The sequence below is a fragment of the Eretmochelys imbricata genome, chromosome 7, assembly GCF_965152235.1.
Source record: "Eretmochelys imbricata isolate rEreImb1 chromosome 7, rEreImb1.hap1, whole genome shotgun sequence".
In the NCBI taxonomy this organism is placed as follows: domain Eukaryota; kingdom Metazoa; phylum Chordata; order Testudines; family Cheloniidae; genus Eretmochelys; species Eretmochelys imbricata.
The window spans coordinates 54,293,183-54,320,347 of record NC_135578.1 but is presented as its reverse complement, the minus strand read 5'-3'; the positions used below and the strand labels follow the sequence as shown (position 1 = coordinate 54,320,347).

The 27,165-nt window shown below is 47.4% G+C and overlaps 1 protein-coding gene across 5 annotated transcripts in view; it reads left to right on the top strand.

Moving 5' to 3' along the window:
- The window catches only part of NDST2 (N-deacetylase and N-sulfotransferase 2), a 230,452-nt gene that overhangs the window by 174,173 nt on the left and 29,114 nt on the right, over positions 1-27,165 (top strand). For 3 of the 5 annotated variants that reach the window (XM_077822087.1, XM_077822086.1, XM_077822090.1), the window contains 2 exons: positions 706-853; positions 24,195-25,597. In XM_077822087.1, coding sequence (XP_077678213.1) covers positions 24,605-25,597 — 993 coding nt within the window. In that variant the 5' untranslated portion in view covers positions 706-853; positions 24,195-24,604. The remainder of the gene's footprint in view (positions 1-705; positions 854-24,194; positions 25,598-27,165) is intronic. The other 2 variants (XM_077822088.1, XM_077822091.1) reach the window with 1 other exon arrangement.

Below are 27,165 nucleotides of genomic sequence, written 5' to 3'. Positions count from 1 at the left end.
TACCATTTTTATTCCCGAACCCCAAATTCCTATAGTAGGCCCTCAGTATGTTTGACTGGAGGCTTGTTGGTCATGTGTTATATGGAAAATTTGTTCTTTTTATGAGATTTGTACATAGAACAGGTATTGGTTTGGGTGAAGCTGTAAGCTACAGTGTGGCAACAGGAGTAATTTTCCACTGGTGAATAAATGTTCCTAGGTTAGCACTTCTCACCTTGTGAGCTTCATATCTGAAGGCAGCATAAACACATGACAGCTTCAAAAGACAAACTCCCCCAGCAACCTATCAATGTGTACTGGAGTGTCAGGCGCTGCTGTCTATGTGGGCTCCATTCCTCCCATCCCTATCCCTCCCTCGCTCTTTATCTGATTGATGTGGCTTTTCATGCTGTCATTCACTCTCCCTGGCACTACATTTTTCGTTTTCCTCTTCCGGATTCTCTCTCCGTTGAAACAAAAGGCGAACTCGTTTCCAGTGGTGCAGCACCAGGCTGTGCTGTCTCTGAGGGGCTGGGGGATTCTCTGCATCTCGTTCTGTGTCGGAACCAACGGTGAGCTTGTTTAGTGGCTTCACAAGCAATGCTTTTGAACCGCTGCCAGATTCCCTCCCCTGCTGTGCAAATGGAGTTCAAAGCCCTCCTGTGAGTAGATACACGGCATGTGTAAAAGGACAAGGAATTTAATCTGTGATTCCCTATCCCACAGGAGTGCCTGTCGACTGCGTCATGCCACAACTCCCTGAATACTGGACCAGGCTTCTCTCTGCCTCCCTCTGGACACCACTATCCCTACTTTATTTCTGGGATTTCAGAGAGTAAGATGGAAGCTTTTCAGATAGGACCTGAGAAACGAGGTGAAAAGATCTGTGCTGTTGGACCCTCTATTATATAGGACCCTGCTTTGCTCACCTGTGGCTGCAGACAGCCTTCCTTGCATGCTGATTGCTATCTGTCTGGTGCTCACCATGCTCAGCAGTGAAGCTCTTGCTTTCAGTATAAATTTATCTACATTTCTCTTTGTGTGTGTGTGTAAAATTCCAGTATCCTCATGTTCACACACTGATTTGAGAGGTTTTGGCAACTCCAAGAAAAGAGAAGAGATCCACTGCTACAAACGACTGTTCAGCCATCCACCGGCTGTGCAGCCCAGCTGCCTATTCAGGAAGGGCCAGCTCGCTGCTTACATGTCTTTGTGAAGATTTTCTTTAGGGCTTGTGCTTTTCCTCACTTCCCCTTTTTCTCGGGTGTGTTTCCTTGGCTTGCTGGCTGTCAGAGTTAACAGACCAAGCTTCCTGGACACCTTGGAGAGATCCCACTTCACTTTGAAATGCGCCTTTTAAAGGTAGGGAGTTGGAAAGCGTTTGTAGTGTTTCACATCGATTGTCGTTTGTACTCTGGCAGGTACAAGGGAGCTTGTCTCTGGCTTGCTTTTGTGCACTGTCGTTTGACTGTTGATTTAGAAAATCTTCATCTGCAAGAGCCATGCTGCAGGAGAGGGGATGGATGGAGAGGCTGCAGTACAGTAACTGTATTAGGTGATCTCGCTTGCCATGGCCATTAAGGTTCTTTGTTAGCTCTCTCTCCTCCTCCTCCTCTTTGCCCCTTGCCGATAGGTTGTTGCTTTGTCTTGGCTTGCTACTGGGTTAAATTTAGGTTCTAAAATGTGCTGGATAAAAGGAGGAATCTGATTGCCCAGTGTGGAGTTCCAATATGTCTCTTGGTGGCTTAATGTGCATCTGAACAGCACGGGATCCTAGTATAACCGCACATATTGTCCTGGGCTATTAAGCTCACTTATACTACAAGTAAACACACTCTTGACCCTTTTCAGTCAGTCACCTTAGTCCTGGGTAACCAGACTGCTCTGTGGAGGAACACGTTGCAGCAAAATCAGTAACTGGTGAAGTCATTTTAAAGACCAGAGAAATTAGAGATGGAAAATTTAAAAATCAGGTTAGGTCTTGTCAATCCCCCAAGGGCCAGGGCAGGATTGTTCTCTGCATTATTTTTTCTAGGGCTTTGTCATACAGCTGTTTAAATCTTCATTTGCACGTTAGGAGCAAAACCAGAGGCTTTAGAATTAATGTTTGGTAACTTGAAAGCTTAGAAAGAGAGATTCATATAAATATATGTGAAGAATAGAGAATAAAATTAGTGAAAGCAAAGCCTTGAGTAACTTTGTATCACAGCTTCTTCCGAGCTGGTTTTCTGGAGAGAAGGGTCTAAATTGCTCTCCTGGAGGATTTCTCCTCCATCACAGGACTCCATAATAAGGCTGCCATCCTGCTGGTCGAGGGATATTAGCTGGAACTTGATTCCAAGACCATTAACAATGTTCTTTAATCAACCAGTGAAGTTCCTATTGAACAACATACAGTGCTGATACCACCCGATGGGCCAAGTGCACACCTTCTGTGTCTTAACCCACTGCTGCTGGCCTGGGGAGCAAGATGCTGGGTTTAGGATCCAGGCCAGAGACCTCATGCTGGGCAGGTTCTTTCTCTGACTCTTACTAGAATAGAGATGATAGGGATGGAGTGCTGTTTTCCAAGTACTGTAATTGAGTAGATGTGGTTCCCACAATATACTGTATGATCCCCACAATGGGGATACGTGGGAGATGAGAGGTGATTTTCTGTTTTCTCCTCTGGCCTCAGTTCTCTTGCTACTTTAAAGGTAGGTGAAGGGTGAAGAGAGGGTGGAATATGCCAGGGCTATTCAGTGCATGTCTGCCACTAGAATACAGTAGAGCAGTGGATCTGAGGCATCTGAGCTGTGGATCTGATGTGTGTCTGGATAGTGAGGAGCAGTGCTTGCTGCGCTGGAGTTCTTTCCCTGCATTGCCACAGGAGGAATACTCCTACTTTGTCTTTCTATAACCCCTGAAATCCAAAGAGTTCAAAGGGGATTAATGAGGCATGTATTATTGCCACCCCCATTTTACACCTGAAGAAACTGAGGCACAGAGCGTGACCAGCCTGTCAAAAGTCACATCGTGACAGAGCCAGGAATCTTGGCTCCCATTTCGCTGCTGCAGTCATTAGACAACACCCTAAAAGGCTTATCTGTTTTCATTATTTGGAAGCAGTGGCTATAAAAATAAAAATGATCCTTCTGCTCTCCGTCATTCTACGATCTCTGGGGCACACAGTCTGCCTGTCTTATGTGGATTCTCAGCAGTGAAAAAAAACAAAAACCTACAGAGAGCTAGAGTCAATAGCCCCATTACTCTCCCTAACACCTAAACAACCATTTTACAAGCCCAGTAGCATGTTCCAGGTGGTATATGGCAGACACTTCTCAGGTCTTGCAGCCATGTGTCTCCAAACACAGATGAGGTCTGTTCACATGACTTCATGCTCTGTCAGGTAATATTGCATCAAGGTGTGTAGATGTGATTGGGTACTCACCCCACCCCACACACCTGAGCCTCTTGGAAGTTCTCTTCTTCAAGTAATGCAGTGTGCAGCATAGGCAATGGAACTAGGGGTCCTACTGCATCCCTTGACTTGAAGTGGTTTCCATTATATCCAGGGTTTACAGTTTGGTTCAATGGCTCTCAGCACCCCCGCTATACAAATTGTTCCAGCACCCCTGGCATGTGACCTCTGCAGCTGTACTAAAATAGGGTGGGTATTTCAATGGCTGTCATGCTGCAGAGTGCTTGTTCCCTGGCAATGTTTCATGAGGGAGTCTCCCTGTGCCCATAAGACTTTAGGTCTGTTTGAAAGCTGGGAAAGGTGATTGTCCTCAGATGGGAGACTGGTATGTATGGAATATCCCCTGCAGACTGGGACAGTTATCTTGTCCCATTCAGCCCCTTTAAGCATGCTGGCTCCTGCACCTTATTGTTCCAGAGTCTGCTAAAGCGCACACAGGCTGTCTCCTCTCTGCCAGCAGTGTCTTCTGCCATGCAGGCAAGATGAGTGACTGTGAAGCTTGTTCCCAAGAGTTCTATACCAGCTCGGGAATGTGCGGCATCCTGTCGTACTTGTGGAGAGGGGGGATGGGGAGTGCATCCCTGATGCTGATTCCAGATAGGGTGCCAGGGATCCCAGAGCCACAATTCCTCTTGCTCATTCATGCGAATCATCTGCAAAACATGCAGGATGGGGGGAGAGATAAGAACAAAGTCTATGAACCAAGCCTGCTCACATACATTAGGATGAGCCCAGGCATGAGGTGAAAGCAAGGGATCAGAGCTCTTCATTATCTAATACTCCCTCAGGGCAGTACCAAACTCACTGTAGAGCAAGCAAGCCAGGCCCAGGGCTGGCAGAGAGAGACCATTGTTCTGTGTGAATACGGCTGATACTGGAATGTTTCATTGTGAATCTGAAGCCATCTTTAATGCAAAATATTCCTCCGAGGGATTTGTTTTCATTGCTAACCATTTCAGAAGTCACATTCAAGCCAGCACCGTGCCTTCTCCCAGACAAAAGGCAGTAAGGTTTGGGGTTCATTCACAGCAGAAAGGATGCACTTGCCTTTCACTCCGCTGCATGTGTTGGGGTGATGTAAAGTTCCTGCTCTGTAAAACAGCAAACTGGGCTCGGAGAAGGGGAAGACAAAAGGAAGACATTAACCTCTTTATGTACTTTGTGTTCCTGTTTGGGGAAGGTTGTTATGTGGCATTCCCTAGTGTTTAATGGCAACTGAATGGTACCAGTGGGAGCTTTGGGGAGTAGGAAGCCTTTTTACATTGAAAATTAAAATACCAATTTCCTTATGTGGTGGCCACACATGTAACCCCAGAGGGGAGGGAGAGTGCATCTTGCATGGGTCGCTAGCATCCCCCTCCGGTCTACATACACAGCATCTCTGATGGGGGCTCCAGAGGGAGGGGGAAGTGATTAGGCACGACATGGGATCTCTTACTGGGGGATTGGTCTAGATCTCTTGAATTGGTTGATTGAGATTAGCCTGGTGCTTAGTTTTGGCTCCTCAAGTTGGGATGCATGGAAGAGATAAGGGATATCTTTCTGTAAGAGACAAGAGGCCAAAAATAGCATCTGCCTTTGTTGCTTTTTGGTGCCTTTGCAAAGTCCTTTGTAGTTTTGTATATGTGGGGTTTCAGTCGAAGCAGATACCCCCCACGCCCCAAAATAAATGCCATTCCCAGCAGTTTAACCTCCATAGCCCCATACTAGAGTGGCACATGAGTGTCTGCAGCTCTCCCTCCCCCCCGGCTAATGATGGATGCAGTACAAGAACTAGGTGCAATGGAAGGAAAATAATTTCTCTCATCCGTGGGGTTGTTATAAACAAGTGTGTAAAGCTAGAATTGTTTTCCTAATTGGAAACTGCTGAGGGATTTTCCACCTTGTAACTGTCTCAAATTTCATAATCCAGAATGTTTACAACAGAGCAGACAGTGTACGGGAAGTGTGTGAGTTGCCCTCAGTTGTGTTAGAATAATAGTTCACATTAATATAGCTCTTTGCATCTGAGTGCCATGCAGACATCCTTTTTCACAGCACCCCAGTGTAGTTGTATCCCCACTTTACAGATGGGTAACTGCAGCACAGGAAGTTCATGTGTCTTGCGCAAAGTGGCACCACACAGTCAATAGCAAAACTGAAACTAGCACCAGAAATCCTAATTCTCACCCCACTCCCTCCCAGTGAGAACATGATCGGAGCTGACGTGAGTAGTGAATCTGTGACCTTGCCTCTGGTGCTTGTGGACTGGGGACCAAACACGGAGTGAAGACCCAAATATCCCATTCCGCTTCTATCTCTTCTATGCTGTTGCTCTTCCCTCATCCCTTCCTCTGAGTGTTCTAGGAGACATGGAGGCCAGTAGCACTGAAAGGGCCTTCCTCATTTTACGCAGTTCCAGATGTTGGCCTTCTTACTGGCTTCTTTCTCAGCTCAAGATTCATTATTTCTGTACTCAGGAGCACTTACTGTCTGATAACGTCTGCAGAACAGGAGAAGATTGAGGCCCCAGGGTGTGTGCGGGAGCCCTGGTCTACACTAGGGGCGGGGACCGATCTAAGTTACGCAACTTCAGCTACGTGAATAACGTGGCTGAAGTCGACGTACTTAGATCGACTTACTGTGGTTTCTTCACCGCTGTGAGTCAACTGCTGCTGCTGCCCCATCGACTCTGCTTGCGCCCCTGTGACTCTGCCTGCGTCAACAGAAGAGCGCTCGAGGCTTGATTTATCACGTCTAGACTAGACGCAATGGATCGATCGCTGCCCGCCGATCCGGCGGGTAGTGTAGACATACCCGGAAAGTGTCAGAAAAGGTACCCCGCCTTAACTACGGTGGTAGTATGAGTGAGAGCAGCATCTGTCTGGAATGCCCTTACGCACACCCCTTGGCTTTGTTCAGGTAGTTATCAGTTACTGCTGATAAAAGGCTGCCCCCCAGAGCAAAAGGAAACAAGGGGATTGAAACTGAAGGGCTGCATTGGTTGATATCCTAGAGCTGAAATTAGAGATAATTGTCACGCTGATGGTCCAGTGTGGCTTAGGTTGTGGTGCACACTTGTCATGGCACTGAGGTATATCTTTGAACTTGTGTGTTTGGCTGTGTCCCCCTCCTTCTCCCTCTCCATTGTGGCCAGGATTCTGAAGGTGCAATGCACAGGTTCTTTCAGAGCTTGACAGGCTCGCTTGAGTGAAGAGCTGGGGCTGAGATGCATTTGCCAGTGAAATGTTGTATGGTCACTCCGGATAAGCTGGAATGGAAGGTGCAGGCACAAGAGAAATGAAGTGCAGTCAAGAGGCAGCGCAACAACAGCAAGGCTGAGTGCCGACAGATATAGCAGATTGGGTGTGTATTGTTTGAATAAAGGTCACCAGCTTGCATCAACCAGTCCCACCTTAGTAGTGTTGAAGGACCACTTGGTGCCTCAAGGTGGAGTTGGGGTGCAGCCTGTGAACACTTGGAGTGATTTTGAAAATGCTGGTCACAGCTCCTTAGTTAAGGTTGACTTTTGCACTTAAAGCAGGGACTTAGTCTCTTCGTTAGGTATGAAAAACACAACCTGTCTTCTCCAGAATGAATGCCAAAGTGATTGTGTGAGAATTTAAAAGTCATTTTTTGCCTTGAATAACCTCAGTAACAGAATAACTTCTCTTGTAGCTAAAAATTGTTTAATTCTTGGGCACTGGCTGCACCGAGCAAGGTTTAGAAATGCACAGTTAGGTCACCCAAACAGCCTTAATTCTGCCCTGTGCAGTGACACCATGAGGGGAAAAAGAAAAAATATCCTCTTTGCTTTAAACCTGAGTTTAATGTAATTTGGGACTACAGGCACTGAGATACATTAACCAAAATCATATAGTTATTGTCTGACATCACTGTAGAGCAAAGTTAAAATTATTTGGGTGCCCTAACAGTGTATTTCTGTACTTTCTTCAGAGTCTGTATATGCTGTTACTGAAATCATTTCCATACTGTTAATATGTTTGGATTTCTTTTAAGTTTTAACCTTGAGTCTGAAATTCCTGGATTTGTAACACTTGTATTTAGGATATTTACATCATTCCTATATGTATTTTACTTTAAATAGCTGATATTTAACCATAACTCCAACTCAACATAGTTTTTGCCTGGGATCTATAAAATGTGGCTGTGATACCACTCAGTGATTAATTGATTCTCTCGCCATAGGAAATGCACTACCATTGGGCTGGCAGTGAGCATTGCGAGACCATAGTTAGGCAGTTTCTTTGCATGTGTGCACTCTTTTTGACTTCTTTCTCATTCCCCAAACGCTGCTTTTCTGGCGAAAGACGCTGGTGAACACAGATGCTAGAGCAGGATGAATAACAGGTGTTTTGATTCACTGGGAATTTCAAAAAAGAAAAGTTAATTTCAGGATGGGACTGTCTTTTTGTTCTGTGTTTGTACAGCACTGAGTACCAGGGGGTCCTTGGCCATGACTGGGGTTCCTAAGAACTATGATAATACTAAATAGTAATCATAATAATTAGTAAATTAATAACATTCTTTTTCACTGACTGACCAGTTGCTTTTGATTCTGGTGCAATGAATTGTAATCTGTTGGCGTTCTTGGGGCAGTTGGCCTTTACATGCCCCAGCTCGTTACATTTAAAACATCGTCCAGCTGATGGGTCACTGGGGCGAGGTGGGTTGCTGGAGAATGGTGTGGCAGGACGATGAGGTTTCTGGAGTGGTCCTTGGTGTGTAGTTGGGGTCTTGGGCTGTCCCCGGTAGTAGGGTGACGTCGGAGGTTGTCCCTTCTGGTCTCCGCTCCAACTGTGACTAGTTTTTTTTTCTTTTCTGCCACCTCCACCCATTTGGCTCCAATCTCCCCTGCCTCGATTACAGATGTGGGCTTCCCATCTAGGATGTATCTTTCTATTTCCTCAGGAACACCGTCTAAGAACTGCTCCAGTTGCATTAGGAAGGGCAACTCTTCTGGAGATTTAACACTTGCTCCTGATATCCAGGCATCCCAATGTTTCACAATGTGTTAGGCATGTTGGGTAAATGACACGTCTGGTTTCCACCTTAGGGCTCTGAATTGCCGACAGGAATGCTCGGGTGTTAGCCCCATTCTGACTCTCACCTTGGTTTTAAACAGTTCATACTTGTTCATGTGTTCCTTAGGCATTTCAGCCGCCACCTCTGCTAAGGGTCCACTGAACTGCGGCCTCAGCTCTACCATGTACTGGTCTGTAGAGATGCTGTACCCAAGGCAGGCCCTTTTGAAGTTTTCTAAGAAGGCCTCGGTATCATCACCTGCCTTGTAGGTGGGGAACTTCCTGGGATGTGAGGCGGTACCTGGAGAAGGATTGCTAGGGTTTGTTGGTATATTCTGCTGAGCCTTTGCCTTCTCCATCTCCACTGCATGCTTCCATTCTTTTTCCTTTACCTCCATAGCTCTCCTGTGGGCAGCCTCTTTGGCTTTTTCTGCCTTGGGTTCTGTCATCTTAGCCTCTCTGTTTTTAACTAACTTTACACCCGAGAGTTTAAAAAAAAAAAAAACTGGCTTGTAAAATTTAGTTGTGCTGTAACCTGATACCTATGTTCTGTGATAGCTATTCTCAGCCTACAGAAAAATCCTCTAGCCGCTCTTAGCTAAAAAAAAAAAAAACAACCCCTCTTTAGGTCTGTGAAAAACTTGTGAATTTCCCTGCAGGAGGTTAACTACCCTGCCTTTAGGTAGAGAAAACTCCAGCTCATAAAAGGAAGATCCCTTTGTTATGCTTGCTGCTGTCCCCTTTTACAAAACCCTTTTAAAATCCTGCTGTGCTTCTGGTTCAAAATGATCTAAAAAAAAATCTCAAAATGATCCCACCACTCTGCCACCATGTCAAGGTTCCTTCCCCACTCTGAACTCTAGGGTACAGATGTGAGGACCTGCATGAAAGACCCCCCCAAGCTTATTCTTACCAGCTTAGGTTTAAAAACTTCCTCAAGGTACAAACTTTGCCTTGTCCTTGAACCCTATGCTGCCACCACCAAGCGTTTTAAACAAAGAACAGGGAAAGAGCCCACTTGGAGACATCTTCCCCCAAAAATATCCTCCCCAAGCCCTACACCCCCTTTCATGGGGAAGGCTTGGTAAAAATCCTCACCAATTTGCATAGGTGAACACCGACCCAAACCCTTGGGTCTTAAGAACAATAAAAAAGCAATCAGGTTCTTAAAAGAAGAATTTTAATTGAAGAAAAAGTAAAAAAGAAATCACCTCTGTAAAATCAGGATGGTAAATACCTTACAGGGTAATCAGATTCATAGAATCATAGAATAACAGAGTTGGAAGGGACCTCTGGAGGCCATCTAGTCCAACCCCCTGCCCAGAGCAGGAACAATCCCAACTAAATCATCCCAGCCAGGGCTTTGTCAAGCCTGACCTCAAAAACTTCTAAGGAAGGGGATTCCACCACCTCCCTAGGTAACGCATTCCAGTGTTTCACCACCCTCCTAGTGAAGAAGTTTTTCCTAATATCCAACCTAAATCTCCCCCACTGCAACTTGAGACCATTACTCCTTGTCCTGTCATCTGCTATCACTGAGAATAGTCTAGATCCATCCTCTTTGGATCCACCTTTCAGGTAGTTAAAAGCAGCTATCAAATCCCCCCTCATTCTTCTCTTCCATAGACTAAACAATCCCAGTTCCCTCAGCCTCTCCTCATAAGTCATGTGTTCCAGACCCCTAATCATTTTTGTTACCCTTCACTGGACTCTCTCCAATTTCTCCACATCCTTCTTGTAGTGTGGGGCCCAAAACTGGACACAGTACTCCAGATGAGGCCTCACTAATGTCGAATAGAGGGGAATGATCACGTCCCTCGATCTGCTGGCAATGCCCCTACTTATACACCCCAAAATGCCATTGGCCTTCTTGGCAACAACAGCACACTGTTGACTCATATCCAGCTTCTCATTCACTGTCACCCCTAGGTCCTTCTCTGCAGAACTGCCTAGCCATTCGGTCCCTAGTCTGTAGCAGTGCATTGGATTCTTCCGTCCTAAGTGCAGGACTCTGCACTTGTCCTTGTTGAACCTCATCACATTTCTTTTGGCCCAATCCTCCAATTTGTCTAGGTCCCTCTGTATCCTATCCCTACCCTCCAGCGTATCTACCACTCCTCCCAGTTTAGTGTCATCCGCAAACTTGCTGAGGGTGGAATCCACACCATCCTCCAGATCATTAATGAAGATATTGAATAAAACCGGCCCCAGGACCGACCCTTGGGGCACTCCGCTAGATACTGGCTGCCAACTAGACATGGAGCCATTGATCACTACCCATTGAGCCCGACAATCTAGCCAACTTTCTACCCACCTTGTAGTGCATCCATCCAGCCCATACTTCTTTAACTTGCTGACAAGAATACTGTGGGAGACCATGTCAAAAGCTTTGCTAAAGTCGAGGAATAACATGTCCACTGCTTTCCCTTCATCCACAGAACCAGTTACCTCATCATAGAAGGCAATTAGATTAGTCAGGCATGACTTTCCCTTGGTGAATCCACGCTGACTGTTCCTGATCTCTTTCCTCTCATCTAAGTGTTTCAGAATTGATTCCTTGAGGACATGCTCCATGATTTTTCCAGGGACTGAGGTAAGGCTGACGGGCCTGTAGTTCCCAGGATCCTCCTTCTTCCCTTTTTTAAAGATGGGCATTACATTAGCCTTTTTCCAAACTTCCTGGACTTCCCCCGATGGCCCTGAGTTTTCAGAGATAATGGCCAATGGCTCTGCAATCACATCCGCCAATTCCTTTAGCACTCTCGGATGCAACGCATCTGGCCCCATGGACTTGTGCACATCCAGTTTTTCTAAATAGTCCCGAACCACTTCACAGAGGGCTGGCCACCTCCTCCCCATGCTGTGCTGCCCAGTGCAGTAGTCTGGGAGCTGACCTTGTTTGTGAAGACAGAGGCAAAAAAAGCGTTGAGTACATTAGCTTTTCTCCACATCCTCTGTCGCTAGGTTGCCTCCCTCATTTAGTAAGGGGCCCACACTTTCCTTGGCTTTCTTCTTATTGCCAACACACCTGAAGAAACCCTTCTTGTTACTCTTAACATCCCTTGCTAGCTGCAACTCCAGGTGTGATTTAGCCTTCCTGATTTCATTCCTACATGCCCGAGCAATATTTATATACTCATCCCTGGTCATTTGTCCAATCTTCCACTTCGTATAAGCCTCTTTTTTGTGTTTAAGATCAGCAAGGATTTCACTGTTAAGCCAAGCTGGTTGCCTGCCATATTTACTATTCTTTCTACACATCGGGATGGTTTATCCCTGTAACCTCAATAAGAATTCTTTAAAATACAGTCAGCTCTCCTGGACTCCTTTCCCCCTCATGTTATTCTCCCATGGGGATCTTGCCCATCAGTTCCCTGAGGGAGTCAAAGTCTGCTTTTCTGAAGTCCAGAAGTCCATATTCTGCTGTATTCAAAACGTAGAGAATCCCTCTAGGCAAAACCTTGAGTTACAAAAAGACACAAAAACAGGAATATACATTCCATTCAGCACAGCTATTTTACCAGCCATTAAACAAAAGGAAATCTAACGCATTTCTAGCTAGATTACTTACTAACTTAAGGAGTAGAAGAGCATTCCTGATCTGTTCCCGGCAAAAGCATCACACAGACCCTTTGTCTGTCCGTCCCCCCGCCTACCCCCCAGCTTTGAAAGTATCTTGTCTCCTCATTTGTCATTTTAGTCAGGTGCCAGCGAGGTTATCTTAGCTTCTTAACCCTTTACAGGTGAAAGGGTTTTGCCTCTGGCCAGGAGGGATTTTATAGTTCTGTATACAGAAAGGTGGTTACCCTTCCCTTTATATTGAAAACAGCTTTGTTTGATTTCAGTGTTCTTCACTAAACTTTCATGTGCTGTTGTCTGTGTGCTGTTAAACAGCTGCCATGTTTCATCCTAAGGGAATTTATATGTGAGTAAAATTAGTACCGGTATTATAGCACCTGCCAGCCTCTAGGTTGCTAGTATAGACAGGGTTCAGGTATATTCACATAGATTTCACGGCACAGTGGTAAAAACACATGGACCCAAATACCTTTACTCCTCTGGTGGTGACAGTTGCTGTTTCTAGTGTAGACAAGGCCCTAGCGTGTAGGTGTAGAGATTTTGCTGTGTATGACCGTTCTTTATAGTGTACAAAATGCTTTGGGATCCTTTAAAGTGAAAGATACAATGTAAACATAAGAGTCCGTTGTTGTTAAGATATTTGTGCGGAATGAACTCCCACCCTCTACACTCTGAAACACATCTCTTCTTTGAAAACATTCAAGGAAGAGCATGAGACCCACTATACTGGTGTAATCATGCTGCATTAGCTGCTTGGATATCAGGATACAAATGCTGGGTGCAGTTGTCAGCTCGTGTTTTACATGTTGAAGAAAACAAAGCCTAGAATGAGACAGATTGGTTCCATTCTCTAGCACAAGGGTCCCCAATGTGGTGCCCGTGGGTGCCATGGCACCTGTTGGGGCATTTTGGTGCGCCCACAGGACACCCCGCCGCCAAAATGCCACCGAGAAGTGTTGCAGTTTCTCAGCGGCATTTCGGCTGCATCACTTCTTAACCGCTGGCGGCATTTCGGCAACGGGGTGTCCAGCGCCCGCCACAGTCTTCAGCAATATGCTATTCCCACAAGAAAGGTTGGGGACCACTGCTCTAGCGGGTCTTGGAGTTTTGTCTTCCTCAATAAGGCTGAAATCTGCCTCCCTGTCTGTGGAGGGATTCTGTTTTCCAGCTTCTCCTATCCTCCCCAATCCAAAGTCGAGTGCAGGGCAATTTAAATAATTGATTTACATCAGGTTGAGGCTTTGTAAAATGAACTTGAAAATGTGTGTTATTGCCGTTTGATTAAATTTATAATAAACTAAGCCGTAAATGCTGTGTTTTTTGTGGTTTATTTAAGCCACTGCTGGTAGGGTATCTTATTTGAATTTACAAAACTACCATAGGCAAAAAAACAAATATTGAAAATTAAGGAACCTGCGAACATTTAAGCAGGTATGTAAGTGTACTCATATGAATAGCCCCATTGATTTCAAAGTTAAAATTAAGCATTTGTGTAAGTGTTTTCAACATCACAGGCTACAATTGTACTTTTATTAAGAACTTTTTTCTTAGTGGCACAAAATCTGCCAAATAAAATTGCTTCAGTATTAACAGTGAAAATTGTTTGGGCTGTCTGTACTTTAACCAAGTTTAGTAGGAAATGCAAAGGCTGATGGAGGAGCAAAGGCTGATCACAGTATCAAAGCTGCTTGACTTGTGGAAGTTCAGTATCCAGATGTTGGTTTTGGTTGTAGATATAGTACGGGCTATAGGCAGTTTTGTGTTTCAGTTTTAGTTGTTCTCGCAGTAATGACATTAATGAGGCCCTGGATTTGTCTTTTTAGCATAGAGCAGCATTTTAAATGTGAAATTTCATAGTAGAAAAAAATCTGTAAATGAAATAAAAAATTGTACTTGCTGTTCGTTAGTTAAAGAAACAAGAACAAAACACCCACTTGGGCAATTAAAGTCTGTAAAATGTGAAGAAAATGAAGAGCTAGCAACATGTAATTACAAAATCAATTTTAAATAAAAATCATTATTTAAATTTAAAATCCAGTGCTTTTATTTATTGTTTTTAAATCATGATTTTTATCTACCCTTGGTTGAGTAGTGTCTAAACACAGGACCTTTCTGTGTGGTGGGAGTTCACTCGTAAAAGCGGGGTATTGGCTTTTTCGTAGGGAGTAGGGGTAAATGTGATGGCAAGGCAAACCTTGTACTGTGGGAGTAACTGTGTTTGCCTGCATTGCTGTGATTTTTTTTTAATGATTATGAGTGCAGATGGTTTGAAAGATGAAATAATTCCACCCACACAGAGGAAGACAAATTTAACAATAGCTTCCAGCTCTCTATTACCCATATGCCTGCTCTTCCAGCAGGCGCATTCGCACTGTCTCTCATGCCTCTTCCCCAAGCTGCTATGCTGTCCTCCTCCAGATCCTTCCTCAAGACTTACTTCTGCCATGCTGCCTGCGAAAAACAGGCAGCTGACACCAGGGATGCCATTTGCTAAGGGACAAGGAGGAGGTATTTGTCCCCCCCCCAACTTTGGTTTGTCCCCCACTGGCTTTTCATAAGTCTATGTGCTTTACTTCTCCCCCCTCCCCCCCCCTCGGGCCGACTTTGCAGGATCTCGTATAATCACATATAATGTTCCATATGCTGACACAGTTTTGCACGCACCCCCACCCCCAGTGTTTCTGAAATGATGCCTCTAACTGATACAGGCAAGGCAGCAGAGATTACTGATGACATGCATTGTCTCTCATCTGTTTATATCTTTAAATAACCCAAACTCCCCTCATGCCTGCAGATTGTTTGCCTGACTAAGGGCTTGTCTACACTGCGACCTTGACGACAAAACTTTTGTCTTTCACGGGTACTTTAAAAAGCCCCCCACCAAAGACAAAAGTTTTGCCAATGCAAGCGACATTGTGAATGTGGCTTTGTCGACAGAACTGCTCTCCTGCTGACAAAGCTACTGCCACTCTCGGGCTTGGAAGTATTTTTTCAACAACAGTGCCAACAAAATACCGACAGAGAACGTTCACACATGCTGACTTTTAGTGACAAGGCTGTGTAGAGACAGCCTTGTCGCTAAAAGCTGTATAGTGTAGACAAGCTCTTAGTCTGTGTAACTCACCTTCCTGTCTCCATAACCGTGGTCATCCTCACCCTTCCCTTCCCTTCCTTGTAACACCCGCTTACTGCATTTTGTCTTAATTTAGAGTGTAAGCTGTTTGCAACCGGGCTACTGAAACTCTGATCTCAACTGGGGCCTCTGGGTACTAGTGTATTTCAGTTAATAAACAATAGTAACCTCCCAGAAACTGGTTAGACAGGTATGAAAAGCTTAGATAGAATCCTGTTCCTTTTCATTTTTGATGAGACCATCTCTAAAGGGAGACCAGACCAAAGCAGACCTTACTATAAGGGAGGTACTTTACATTTCCCCACCTCCCTGACATGTTTTGTCAGCTACTTTTAAAGCAATAGCCAGCACCAGAGCCTATAGCAGTGACATAGTATGCAACATCAGTGTTATACGCTTTCTTGGGAGAGCTCACCCCTTCTCTGGAAGAGGGTCATAAATCTTTCCTCTCCTAGCCCCTTAACATTGAGTCTGGAGATACTGAAGCTAGCCCTGGCTACTGGATGTGACTATATGGACCCCCGAGTGGCCCAGTTTGGGCTCTGCACATTGGGCCCAGTCTGCAAAAGCTGTAGCAGCAGCATACGCTTATCCCCGAGATTCTGAATTTGCAGGGTAACAGGGAGATTTCACACCCTAGGGGATTCTGTAGCATGGGAGACACCATGTGTGAAGAGCAGAGGAGATAGTGGGGATAGGTTGTGCCACGGTGTTAGACACCTTTCACAGCTTTATTGTGTGTGGTGGTGAAGGGAATTTCTGTTCCTGGCGCTGGGATCCTCTCCCAGGCTGCTTGTCATACTGCATCCCTCTATCTCTGCAGTGCTAACATGCCTTCACAAAGTTAAGAGTAGCCCGAAACCTGCCAAATGTGCATTTTGTGTATCAAATCCCAGTGCGTTATTTAATGGAGTTTGGGACATAAGAAGCAAATGGATTGGGGCTTGAAATTGCTGCTTGATTTAGCAATGACTAATGTTGCCAGCTTCACGCCACTTTTCAAGTTTGACCAATTACACTGGATCCCTTTGTGTCCCAGACACCACTGTAGCTGGGCCTGAAGACTGATACCCTTCATAACTAGGCCTTGGACTCTCCTCCAGGTGCAAGGTCCCCCTTGTAGCTCAGACCTGGGCTGATTCATCCCCCTGAGCTGGCCCCCACCTGCCTGCCATCCAATATCTGTGGGGCAGATATTGTTGGGGAGTTGACCATGTGGTGAAGAGAATGGCCATAGAACCCTAATATCTTTCCACAGATGGGGCTTCCATGGTGGCCACCTTTCTTCCCTGAAGAGAGACCTTGAAAAGCACATATGCATCCCGTGGAATGGCGGCTGGGGTTGCTTGGGCTCAGGATGTGGTTTCTTTTTCTTTAAAGAAAATAGTCCAGGTTATATTTAACAGTGCTCCTACCCCAAAGGGACTGGGGAGCTGTGTGCTTAGCTGGAGGTCTGCCCATCGAGAACCGAATAGTAAGACAAACATCCCTTTAACTGTGTGCTTTGCCTGCTGGAGGCTTTCTACTTATACGAGCCAGCCATGGCAAGCGGGAAGGAGCCTCGGTACGCAGCCACGCAACTTGTTCTTTTGCATACCTAAGCAAATTGTGGCTCCCTTGTAATTGCAAGGTTTAAACCACAAGGGCAAGTAAGCATGGGGGCCTCTCCGGCGGTTTTCACCCTCTGCTGGAGCTTTTTTCCTCTGCTATCTCACAAGAGATTTCAGTGTGACAGTTCTGATATAACTGATTCCTACTGTTGTATGCACCGAGATGTTCAAGATGGGAAAGACACATTAGATCCTGGAGTCCCTCTGTCAGGGTCAGTGCAAGGCACAGCCCCTCAGCAGGGATGTAGAAGAGACTGAACACAGACTAGGCTTGATCTTGGTGGTTAAAGATGGGATTTTAAGAGGAAACACTCAAAGCAAAGGGAAAAGCTGTAAGACGTTTGGACTGGTCTCATGTCTATTAAGAGCCAAACTTTTGAAAGTGGTCCTGATTTTGGATGCTCCAGCGGGGTGTTCCACTTGAGACACCTCAGGTCTGCTGAACTCCCATATTTGGTGCTTGCTGCATCTCCCTGCCTGGTTAGGTTATCTGTCAGAGGCTGGTTGCAGAGGGAGCTGTTTGTTCTCTTCACCAGTCTTCTGTCTGAGTGGCGGCAGAGAGGCGTGTTAGGGAATGGAGGTTAGATCCTTGTCCATATCTAGTGCTGAAGGCATGGCAGCTATTTCCTGTGCTCATGTCCAAACCGGAAGGATTTTACATGATAAAGAATTTGGGTTGATGGCTAGTGTACTGGGGAACCTGTGCTTAGTGTGGAAATATCCCAGGTTTGGGGGGGACCTGACTCATCATTCAGGTGGGGCTGGGGAGCATCATTCACTGCTCTGTCTTTGTGTAGGGAACAAGGAGCCTGTGCATTGTTCCTCCTCCGCACCACTCCAAGCAGTTGGTGTGGGGATCTGAGAGAGTGAGGAAGGGCAGAGGAGAGAAGGGAAGCTAATCCCAGAATAAAGGGATAAAGCCTTTGGAATGGTCTAATATCCTGAAGTGAGAGCTCTGTCACATATAAGGTGAGGAACTGAAAGTTCCACTTGGATACCTGTGACTCCTAAGCTGTGAGGGAAATCCCGCTTCTTTCTAACTTCAGGGCTTGGTCAGCCACTGAGCAGTTACATCATTTCAGCTGCTGAGAGCACTGACCTTTCCATGCACTTGCTTTGCCAGGACATACACACACTCTCCTTTTCATTCCAGCCAATGTGTGTAGCTGGCAAGCTGCCTCCTTGCATTCCTTTCACTGGGGTAGGTAGCACTCAGAATTGCTGAATGCTGCAGTATCTAATTTTTGTTTGTAAAGGTTTCTTTTGTTTTCTGATTTGTGCATCTGGGATGCCAGACAGGGACAGACTGCCTTCCCCTCCCAGCTCGTGCGACACAGGTAGGAGCTTGTGCTGACAGCCAACCCCAGCGGCACATCAGTGCATGCAACAATCTGAAATTCCTGGGCCTAGGAAGATGAGTCAGGTCAACTGTAGTGTAGCGACACCATAGAGGCAATCAGCGTAGCAGGTTGGTGGGGCCTGGGCTGGCAGCTGGCCTGGGTGAAGGTACATATCAGGAAGATTTTTGACAGCTGGGAGGATGTCCTTGGAGTGTGTGTCAGTGGGGTGAGGCCAGGAGGAGTGTGTGGCTTTGATCAGGGTGCCAGTCATAGGAGTGGGAGGTCAGAAGAGTGTGCTGGAAGGAGCTGCTGACAGCCAGAGACCCCGGGAATCATGGGGTCCTGTGCAGCCGCACCCCTGGCAAATAGCTTGGAGCTGCCCTGCTGCAGATTAGTGAGCATCTCAGAGATCTGGCAGTGTGACTTTGAGCTCCAGGCAACTGCTCAGTTCCCTTCTGTTCTGCCCTGGGCGGAGTTAATGCAGGCTGTGCTAATGCAGGGGGTGTGAAGTTACATACCTGTCTGAAGAGAAGTAATTGTTATCTCCTCTTCCAGCCCTTCTCCTCATGTTGCCTTTGGGCCTGTCGGCCAGCTGGCAGCTTTCCCACTTACCCTGAATCCCTGCCAGAAGAAGCCTGTCTCCTCAGGGTGACTCGCCCAGGCAGATCACAGAACTGGTTTGATTTTGTCTCAGCGTCTGTCAGAGCAGCAACTGCTGGTGCTTCTTGCTTGAGCTGATCTCCTGCCAGAGCTCTCCATTCTTTGGGCCTTGTCTGTCCAAGACTTTGGCTCTAGCTGGCAATCAGTGTCAGTTATGCCACTCACTATGAGGTGCCACCTCACCCTCACAATGAGCTGTGTTTGAACACACAGCATACAGAGACCACATCAGGCTCATTACCTGTCACACAAAGAGTAATCAGCCTCTTGCCTACCCAACGGCTGACTGCTCATTCTGCAGTTGGAGCTAAACAAGCCCTGTCTACACTAGTGACCAGACACTGCCCAGCCACAGGAGAGGGAGTGTCATGTATGGGTGGTAACCATTGTCAGGTAGTTCCAGATCCTAGTGCTGATCCAGCTGTAGAGGAATGGAGAGGCAGGGGTGTCTCACAGTTTTGCTCCGCTATGGAGTTGACTTTTGTTTTGTTTTTATCCTGATGGCACCAAGAATTTGGAATTTCTACTTTAAAAAAATGCTTATTCTTAAAAAGGAAATGCGGTGTTCCCTGGGAGATGGTGTATTAAGGTGGAATGAATGGACTAGAAAATCAATTAGATTCCTTCTGTAACTACTGTATAAACCAGTTTGTGCTATGTCTTTGGTGTCCAGAGCAGCTCTTCTTGCATAGGAAGTGTAGGGAGGAGAGCATAGAACTGGAGTCCTTTGACAAATGAGAGGAGCCTGCCATTGTGGGGTTTAGAAATCCATTAGATGATGATTAGTGACCGGTGGGTTTGGGGGAGGGAATGTTGCACCAGAAAAGTTGTTTCCTTGGGCAGTGAGCCTTCTGTAGTGCAGTCAGAAGGTGGATCCCATACATGACAGGAGTTCTTGCTGATGTTATCAGACTGTTGATACCTCCCCTGTCCCTGGGCACACCATGAATCCCAGATGGGTTCAGTTTCTGTGCACTCAATGTGGAGATTGACCTTCTCTGTTTCTGGTCACTGGTTCAGAGCCAGGGATTAGGAACATGTACTGATCTTGAAAGCTTTTGGATTCATCCCACAAAATAATTTCCAGGCCTTTGCAGATGGCTGCATAGCAGATCTAAAACCACATCATTCTGATTCGTATTCTGCTTTTATACTACGACAGTTGCAATATGATTTTAGTACTCCTTATTTCACAAACAGCTGAAATTTGACATTAATGCTGTGTGTTGCTGTGGAATTGAGAATCTTTGCTTCAAAGTGGTACAAAGCATTTGGTTTAACATTGGAGATTTGTGAGATAGCTAACCTTAAAAGTGTCACTGGCGCATTCATCTAGCAGTGCGTCTGTGGCAGGACTGAACACAGTGAGTCTGGGACCTTGGACTAATGTAATTTTTAGTCCTGGCTGCACATTCTGACCTCCTGCTTCTATACCTTTTGAGATCAAGCAGTCTTGGCAAACTTACACCCAGACTGGAACAGACCCTGACTTTTCCATGAACTTGATATTTCTGAAGTGTTACATCCTCATGAGTTTGACCCACTATACAGAAAAGGACAGGTAATTTCTTTTTCTGTAAGAGGGAACTGTTTAATTCCTCCCCCTGGAAATCGGCCTGGGCTTTGCAGTTTGGGTAGGGGTGGCTGCTGGATGCCTCCCTCACCATTTCTGATGTAATTTTTGTTATGTTTTTTTTTTTCTTTCTTAACTAAACCAGCTGAACAGTCCCCAAAGAGCTCAGTGCGGGGTGTGCCAGCTGGCATGCCCTCTGGCTGGGAGGCCTTGTTAGAGAGATCAGAACTGACAGATTCTTGAGCAGTGATTTGATACAGGCCTCTTTTTAACTTGTTTTTTTGCGCTCACCCATGTAACAAATGGGGGCTTGTTTGGGAGCGTTGCTGGACCATTGAATGGAGTCATTGTTATCCAAACACTCACATGATTCAGAAGTCCCCAGTGCAGGGGGTATCCCTCCCTCGTGCCCCTCAGCTGGGCACTGCAGGTGCAGCAGGGTAACTTAAATCCCAGCTCACCCCAACTTTAAAAAGAACAATCCAGTTGTCTTCCAGTTCTCCTTTTGAGAAGTATAACCAGAAGGCCGAAGGTGCAGTGCTGTGCTGTAGAGAGCCATGGTTCAGCACTGACGGGGAGGGTGAATAGATGGGTGAATAGAACCAGGGAAGTGAACTAGTGCTGCTTTCCAGGCTGTTTTTTGAGGTTGCATTGTCAGGCTTCCCTAAAGATCAGTGCCTCGGGCACTGTGGGATTTTCCTTTCTAGTGGCCTCTAGGTTGCAAATTCTGTCCAGTCAGCATTTATTTGTTAACCTCTGTGTGGAGCCCATGGGCTCCTTGGCTTACAGATACCTCCTTACGTTCTTCTTAAAGCCATCCTTGCAGGAAGAAACTCTTGTGCCGTGTATGTGGAGATGACGTGTATTCCGTGGCAGCCCAAGGCAGGGGGATGAGGAAGCTCCAAGCTCTGTGGTGTGCAGTTGGCTTCTCAGTCCTAAAACCCCTTCTCACAGGCAGGATTGAGTAACCAAGGACCTGAGTGGGCTTGGGAAGTGCATTTCTGTAAGCAGAGTAAAGGGCATTTCTCATAGCAATTAATGCCCATTGATATGTGGGTTGTAATGCCTGGTAGACCCAACTGTAGAGCAGGAACTTCCCTTATAGAAAGGACATAGCACATTGGCTCTTTCTGTCCAGCTACTGTCCTCCCTTTTTTGAACACTGGCTCCTTTCAGTGCTGTCTCATTTAATGTAAAGTGCCTCCAGAGTTCTGGTGCCAAACAAGAGGGTGATGGTGCTGAGGCCCGCTTTGCAGAGTTAGCGTGGGAAGGCTCACAGTGGAGGCAGAAAAGTCATTTTCTTGATTGTTTTTCAATCAGGGCCAGTGAGTTTTGGTGTTGAGTTTTTGGATGTCTGTCTTTGAGACACTTAAGAGCCTGATTTTCAGAGGTGCTGAGCCCCCCCACTCCCCCAGTATACTTTTCTAGAATCCAGGCTTTCAAAAATAGTCAGTGTGTCTGTGATGAAGGCAATGCAGCATCTCCCTGCTGGCTGGGCAGCTGTGTCCGAATCCAGCTCTGTCAGTGAAGAGGGCTGTCTAGGATTACAGCAGGAGATGGGGAAGCAGGATTCTTGGGTCTCTTAGTCCTGACCCTTCCACTGTGACCTTGAGCAAGTCACCCTTCCTGTGCCTCAGTTTCCCCATGTGTAAAGTATGTCTTCTATCAGGTTTGGCACCTCACTGTGTTTAGCCACTGCACAGACACATGCAAAGAAGTGGTCCCTGCCTTGGTGAGCTGAGATCAAGAGGCACTGTGAATTTTAATGTTAGTAAAGAGCATTCTGACCCCATCCCGCAGGTAAAAAGGTGGTGGTGCTGTATATTTATATCTTTATCAACCCACTTGCTTTGTCATCTCTGTCTCAAGTAATACCAAGAGTTTAGAAACTAGCCTGGTGGGGACCTTTACAGTTTGACTTTTGGCCCCAGCTGTGAATTGATCTTTTCCCTGATGTAGTTTTTTTCTGTTGCGAAATACAAGTACATTAGAATAATAAAAATCAAAGCAAAAAGGCTAAAAAGAGGGAGGGACAGGGAAAAGGTGCTGAATGGTCCACTTCATCAGCCCCTCATTTCTCTTCTCCTTGTTGCTGGTAAACAGCTGTGATGTGCCTTGCCAGTTGCATAGGGTGAGGAGGGAATGTTTGTGTGTGCATTGTGCATCTGGGTGTTTCGGGTTTATTTGTGACTTTCAGAAAGAGCTCATTGTGAACATGTGACTGACTCAGTGTGGGACATCTGGTACTTCCTTGTGACAGGGCCCTGGTGCTTGCTCAGCATCTGTCTGGCTGGGAAGGGGTGGGTGTGCATGAGAGTGAGTGAGATCCATGTACTCCCCAGCAAATGTAATTGTATCCTGTGAGTTCCTGGGAAGCTGCTTTGCATTAGGTAACCGTTTTTCTGGCAAGGAGAAAGACACAGAAGCAGTGATTTTGAAATCAGGGCAGATCTTGTAAGTTCCCTGGTGTTTGCATCTGGGAAGGATTGGTGCTTGTCTGTCCTTGTGGGGATCTTTTCCTGTAAAAATAACAGCATGTGGTGAAACAAGGCTGCTGGTATAAAAATGACAGGAGAGCTGTGGATCAGTAATGAGATATACAGCTTTAACCTGTAACCTGGCCCAAATGCACCCGGGCTGTGCGGGACTGAAAGATGGCATGATGCTCTTCAGTGGCCTATGTGAAATGGAGAGGGAAGTGGGAGATGTAAGCAGGTGTTCCCACCCCATCACTATCCAGTCACTTGGCACTAATTGACCTCGTTGGCAGTCTCAGCAGAGATCAAAGATTAATTGAACTCCCTTCTCATCCTTAGAGGTGCCCTAGGGAAGGCCCCCAGATCAGTATATGAGACACATTGGTACTATGGGAAGGTTTGCACTGGTGATGAATCAAGGAGCCTGTTACGGAGATCAGGAGTCTCCAAGGTTGTCAGTCAGGCACATATCACTGGCAGAGTATATATATGTTCAAATGAAAGCTGGCCGACTCGTCTGAGCATCAGAGTTCCTATGCTGGGGAAAGGCATCACCACTGGGCATCCTCCTCACGTATAAAAATGAAACTGCTGTCCCTGCCTTTGCTTTCTATAGCTCATGGTATGCATGTGGGGAGTAGGTGTCCTCTGTTGTTAAAATAACAGCGTCCCTCGGGACTCGAGAAGGCCTCATTAGTTCGAGAGCTCAGGAGGAGCAGGGTCTCCTGTTGGAATCAGGGCAGCCTCACGAAGCAGGAGCCAGGGAACCTGGGATGGTGTCATTCCAAGGGTGGAGGAACGAGAGAGCTAGCTGCAATTGGAGAGGCTTTCCCTTGGGAGTGGGGACCGCAGTAGCTCTAGAGTCCACAAGGTAGCAGGCAATTTGGGTGGCGGGGGGGAGGGAGGGAAGAGGGGCAACATTATTATGACAGGAGTAGGTTAAAAGGGGGGAAGTGAGGCCCACGGGCTGCTGCTTGTGAGAGGGAGGCTTGGGTAGGAGGGGATTCCTCTCTTGTGCTCAGTGCCCTAGATGACCTAAGGAGGGGTGGGGGACATCAAATGCTGCAGGCTCCTGTTATCACAGTGTATGAGAATCCCAGCAGAGGGAATAGCACCATCTCTATTCCCTGCAGATCCCTTCCTAGAAAGCCCAACGGAGTCATTCCTCAGCTCACCTGAGTTCCTTTACTGATGGTGCATTTCCTACCACCAGCAGCTTGGTCTGATCTGTGACTGCCCTTCCCCTGCCTCCATGCCCACCTGCTACCCCAGCCCCTCTGATCCCACCATTTTGAGCCCCTGTAGCCTGCTAAATATTATGAACACTTATTGAAAGTCTGTCTCTCTCTTTAACTGCAGGTATAGCTACAAGGTGCCATCATGTGAATGGCAAGCGGCTAGCTGAGGAACAGACTGCCAGGTGGGATTCCCCGGCTCCACACACAGCGCACAGGATGGCTGACTGATTTGGGCTTGGAAACAAAGGTGTTTAAAAACACCTCATCTTCCCTAGGACTTGGCTGAGAGAGAGGAGTGGCGGCGGGGGAAGCACACAGAGGAGCGATGGGAATTGAGGACCATGGTTACTTGAGATAAATGGCAGATCCGTGGGAGTCTAGTCTAGAAGCTGCTCGCTTTAGTTTTCCCTTGCTCTGCAGCCACTGTTTCTTCTTTGTGAGCTGCTGCTGGATGCTGCCACGGTGGCGCTGGAGATCTCCAGGGCGACCTGAGTGCAAAGCTTGAGGAGGGGGTGGGCCACCCGCCTCACCATGATTCAGCTGTGGAAAGTGGTGCGGCACGTGCGACAGTTGGAGCTCCACAGATTGATCCTGCTGCTCATTGCCTTCAGCCTGATCTCCATGTGCTTCCTGGCCTACTATGTCACCAACAGCCCCAAAATCAAGGAGCCACCGCCCCTGCCCTTCAGCGACTGCAGCAACCAGCACAGGCCCCCGATCCCGCCCCGGGCCAGCTGGAGGCTCACCAAATCCGTTGACACCTCGCGCACTGAACCTGTGGTGCTAGTCTTTGTGGAAAGCATTTACTCCCAGCTGGGGCAGGAAATTGTGGCCATCTTGGAATCCAGCCGGTTTAAATACAGGACAGAGATTGCCCCTGGCAAGGGGGATATGCCCACCCTGACAGACAAGGACAGGGGCCGCTATGCTCTTATCATCTATGAGAATGTTCTTAAATATGTGAACCTAGATGCTTGGAACCGGGAGCTGCTGGACAAATACTGTGTGGAGTATGGAGTGGGGATTATAGGGTTCTTCAAAGCCAATGAGAACAGCCTGCTTAGTGCTCAGCTCAAGGGATTCCCCCTCTTCCTACACTCTAACCTAGGGCTCCGGGACTATCACATCAACCCTAGTGCCCCCCTGCTCTACATCACACGGGCCAATGAGGTGGAGCAGGGTCCCCTGCCCGGTGATGACTGGACTGTATTCCAGTCAAACCACAGCACCTATGAGCCTGTGCTCTTGGCCAGCACAAAGTCTTCAGAGTCCATTCCTCAGCTGGCCACCCACAAAGCACTGCATGCCACTGTCGTGCAGGACCTGGGTCTGCATGACGGGATCCAGCGGGTCCTCTTCGGCAATAACCTCAACTTCTGGCTGCACAAACTTGTTTTTGTGGATGCCATTGCCTACCTGACTGGCAAGCGCCTCTGTCTCACGCTTGACCGCTACATCCTCGTGGACATCGATGACATATTCGTGGGCAAAGAGGGCACTCGCATGAAGGTGTCTGATGTGGAGGTAAAGCCTGAAGGGATAACCCAATGGCACCTAAATACGGCCCCTGGGTCCAATCAAGGGCTGCATTGGCAATCTGCCAGGAGCCACAGGGCTGCCCCTAAGATTGCTGCAATCATAGAACTGCAGTCCATGGGGACTACATGTCCCAGCATGTGATGCTTTCAACAGACGCTGTCCAGATCAAGATGCAGCATTGCATTCTGGGACCTGTAGTCCTCATGGGCTGCACTTTACTCCTGAGGGAATCCTGCACCAAAAATTAAAAATTCTGTGTACAGTATTTTAAAATTCTGCAAGTTTTATTTGTCAATAAATAAATGCGGAGACTGCAGCATGGCAGTGGGAGCACAGGCCACTGGCTGCATGAAGGTGGGAGATCACCCTGCAGCCCCTCCCCTCCCCTGGGACATGGACTCAGTGATGAGGCTGCACCCACCTCTGACACAGCACAAGGCTTGGGCCTTCCCCAGAAACAATGGGGCCCTGCCCCTCTGTGCCAGGCACACCAAGTGTGGGGCAGGCAGACTCAACGAGGCAGGATCCAAGTGTGGAGGGGCTCAGTGTGGGGGGCATCCAGGTGTGGGATGAGAGGATTCTGTGTGGGGCAATCTGGGTGCAGGCAGCTCAGTGGGGGGTCTAGGTGTGGGGGGAGCTGGATGCACAAGGGCTCGTTGCGGGGTTCCAGGTGCAGGGGCAATGGGACTCTGCAGGGGATTCCAGGTGAAGGTGAGTGGGGCTCAGTGCGGGTTCTGGGTGTGGGGGGCCTTGGGTGCTGGGAGAGTGGGGCTTGATGGGGTGGGGGTCTAGATGTGGGGGCTCAGGTTGGTTCAGGGGGGTGGGGCTCATCATGGTGGGGGTTTGAGTGCAGAGAGCTCAGTTGGGGGGTGGTCTGGGTGCAGAGATGGGGGTCTGGAGGCAGGGGGTCTGGTGCAGGGGGGACTCCAGATGCAGGGGTTGAGGTTCAGTGGGATGGGTTTTGGTATCGAGGGCTGGTGGCGGGGGAGTTGGTTCTGGGTGTACAGGGTGAGGTTTGGCTGGGGGATCCAGGTACGGGAGGTCCGGATGCACAGGGGTTGAGCGGATGGGGGAGCAGCTCCTTTTACAGTGATCCCTCCCTCCGTGGCTGAGGAGCAATAAAGGCAGGAAGCAGGAGAGGATGCTGAGCTTCCTGCAACAGGGGGAGGTTTCTGGGGGTGGGTCTGACACAGTCCCAGCCACTCTTTGCATAGGAAGAAGAAGTCCCATCCTCTTCCACCTCCAGCCCAGCCAAGACTAGCAGCTGATCCTGGCACAGGGTAGGAGCCACTGGCTGGGGTGTCCCTAGCCCCGCGGTGATCTACCTCTCCGCCAGCTGCTCCGGGTGCCTGAAATGATCTATCTGCACTACTAGGGAGGGGTGCGTGACCGCTCTTGGAGCTTCCCTTTGCTTCCCTGTCAGAAAGTCATTTTTCTGCAGGGAAGCAAAGAAATCTGCAAGGGACATGAATTCTGCACAGGCGCATGGCACATAATTCCTTCAGAAATAGCACTTGTAGGTTAAAGATGAGAATGACTGCAGCAGTCTACTC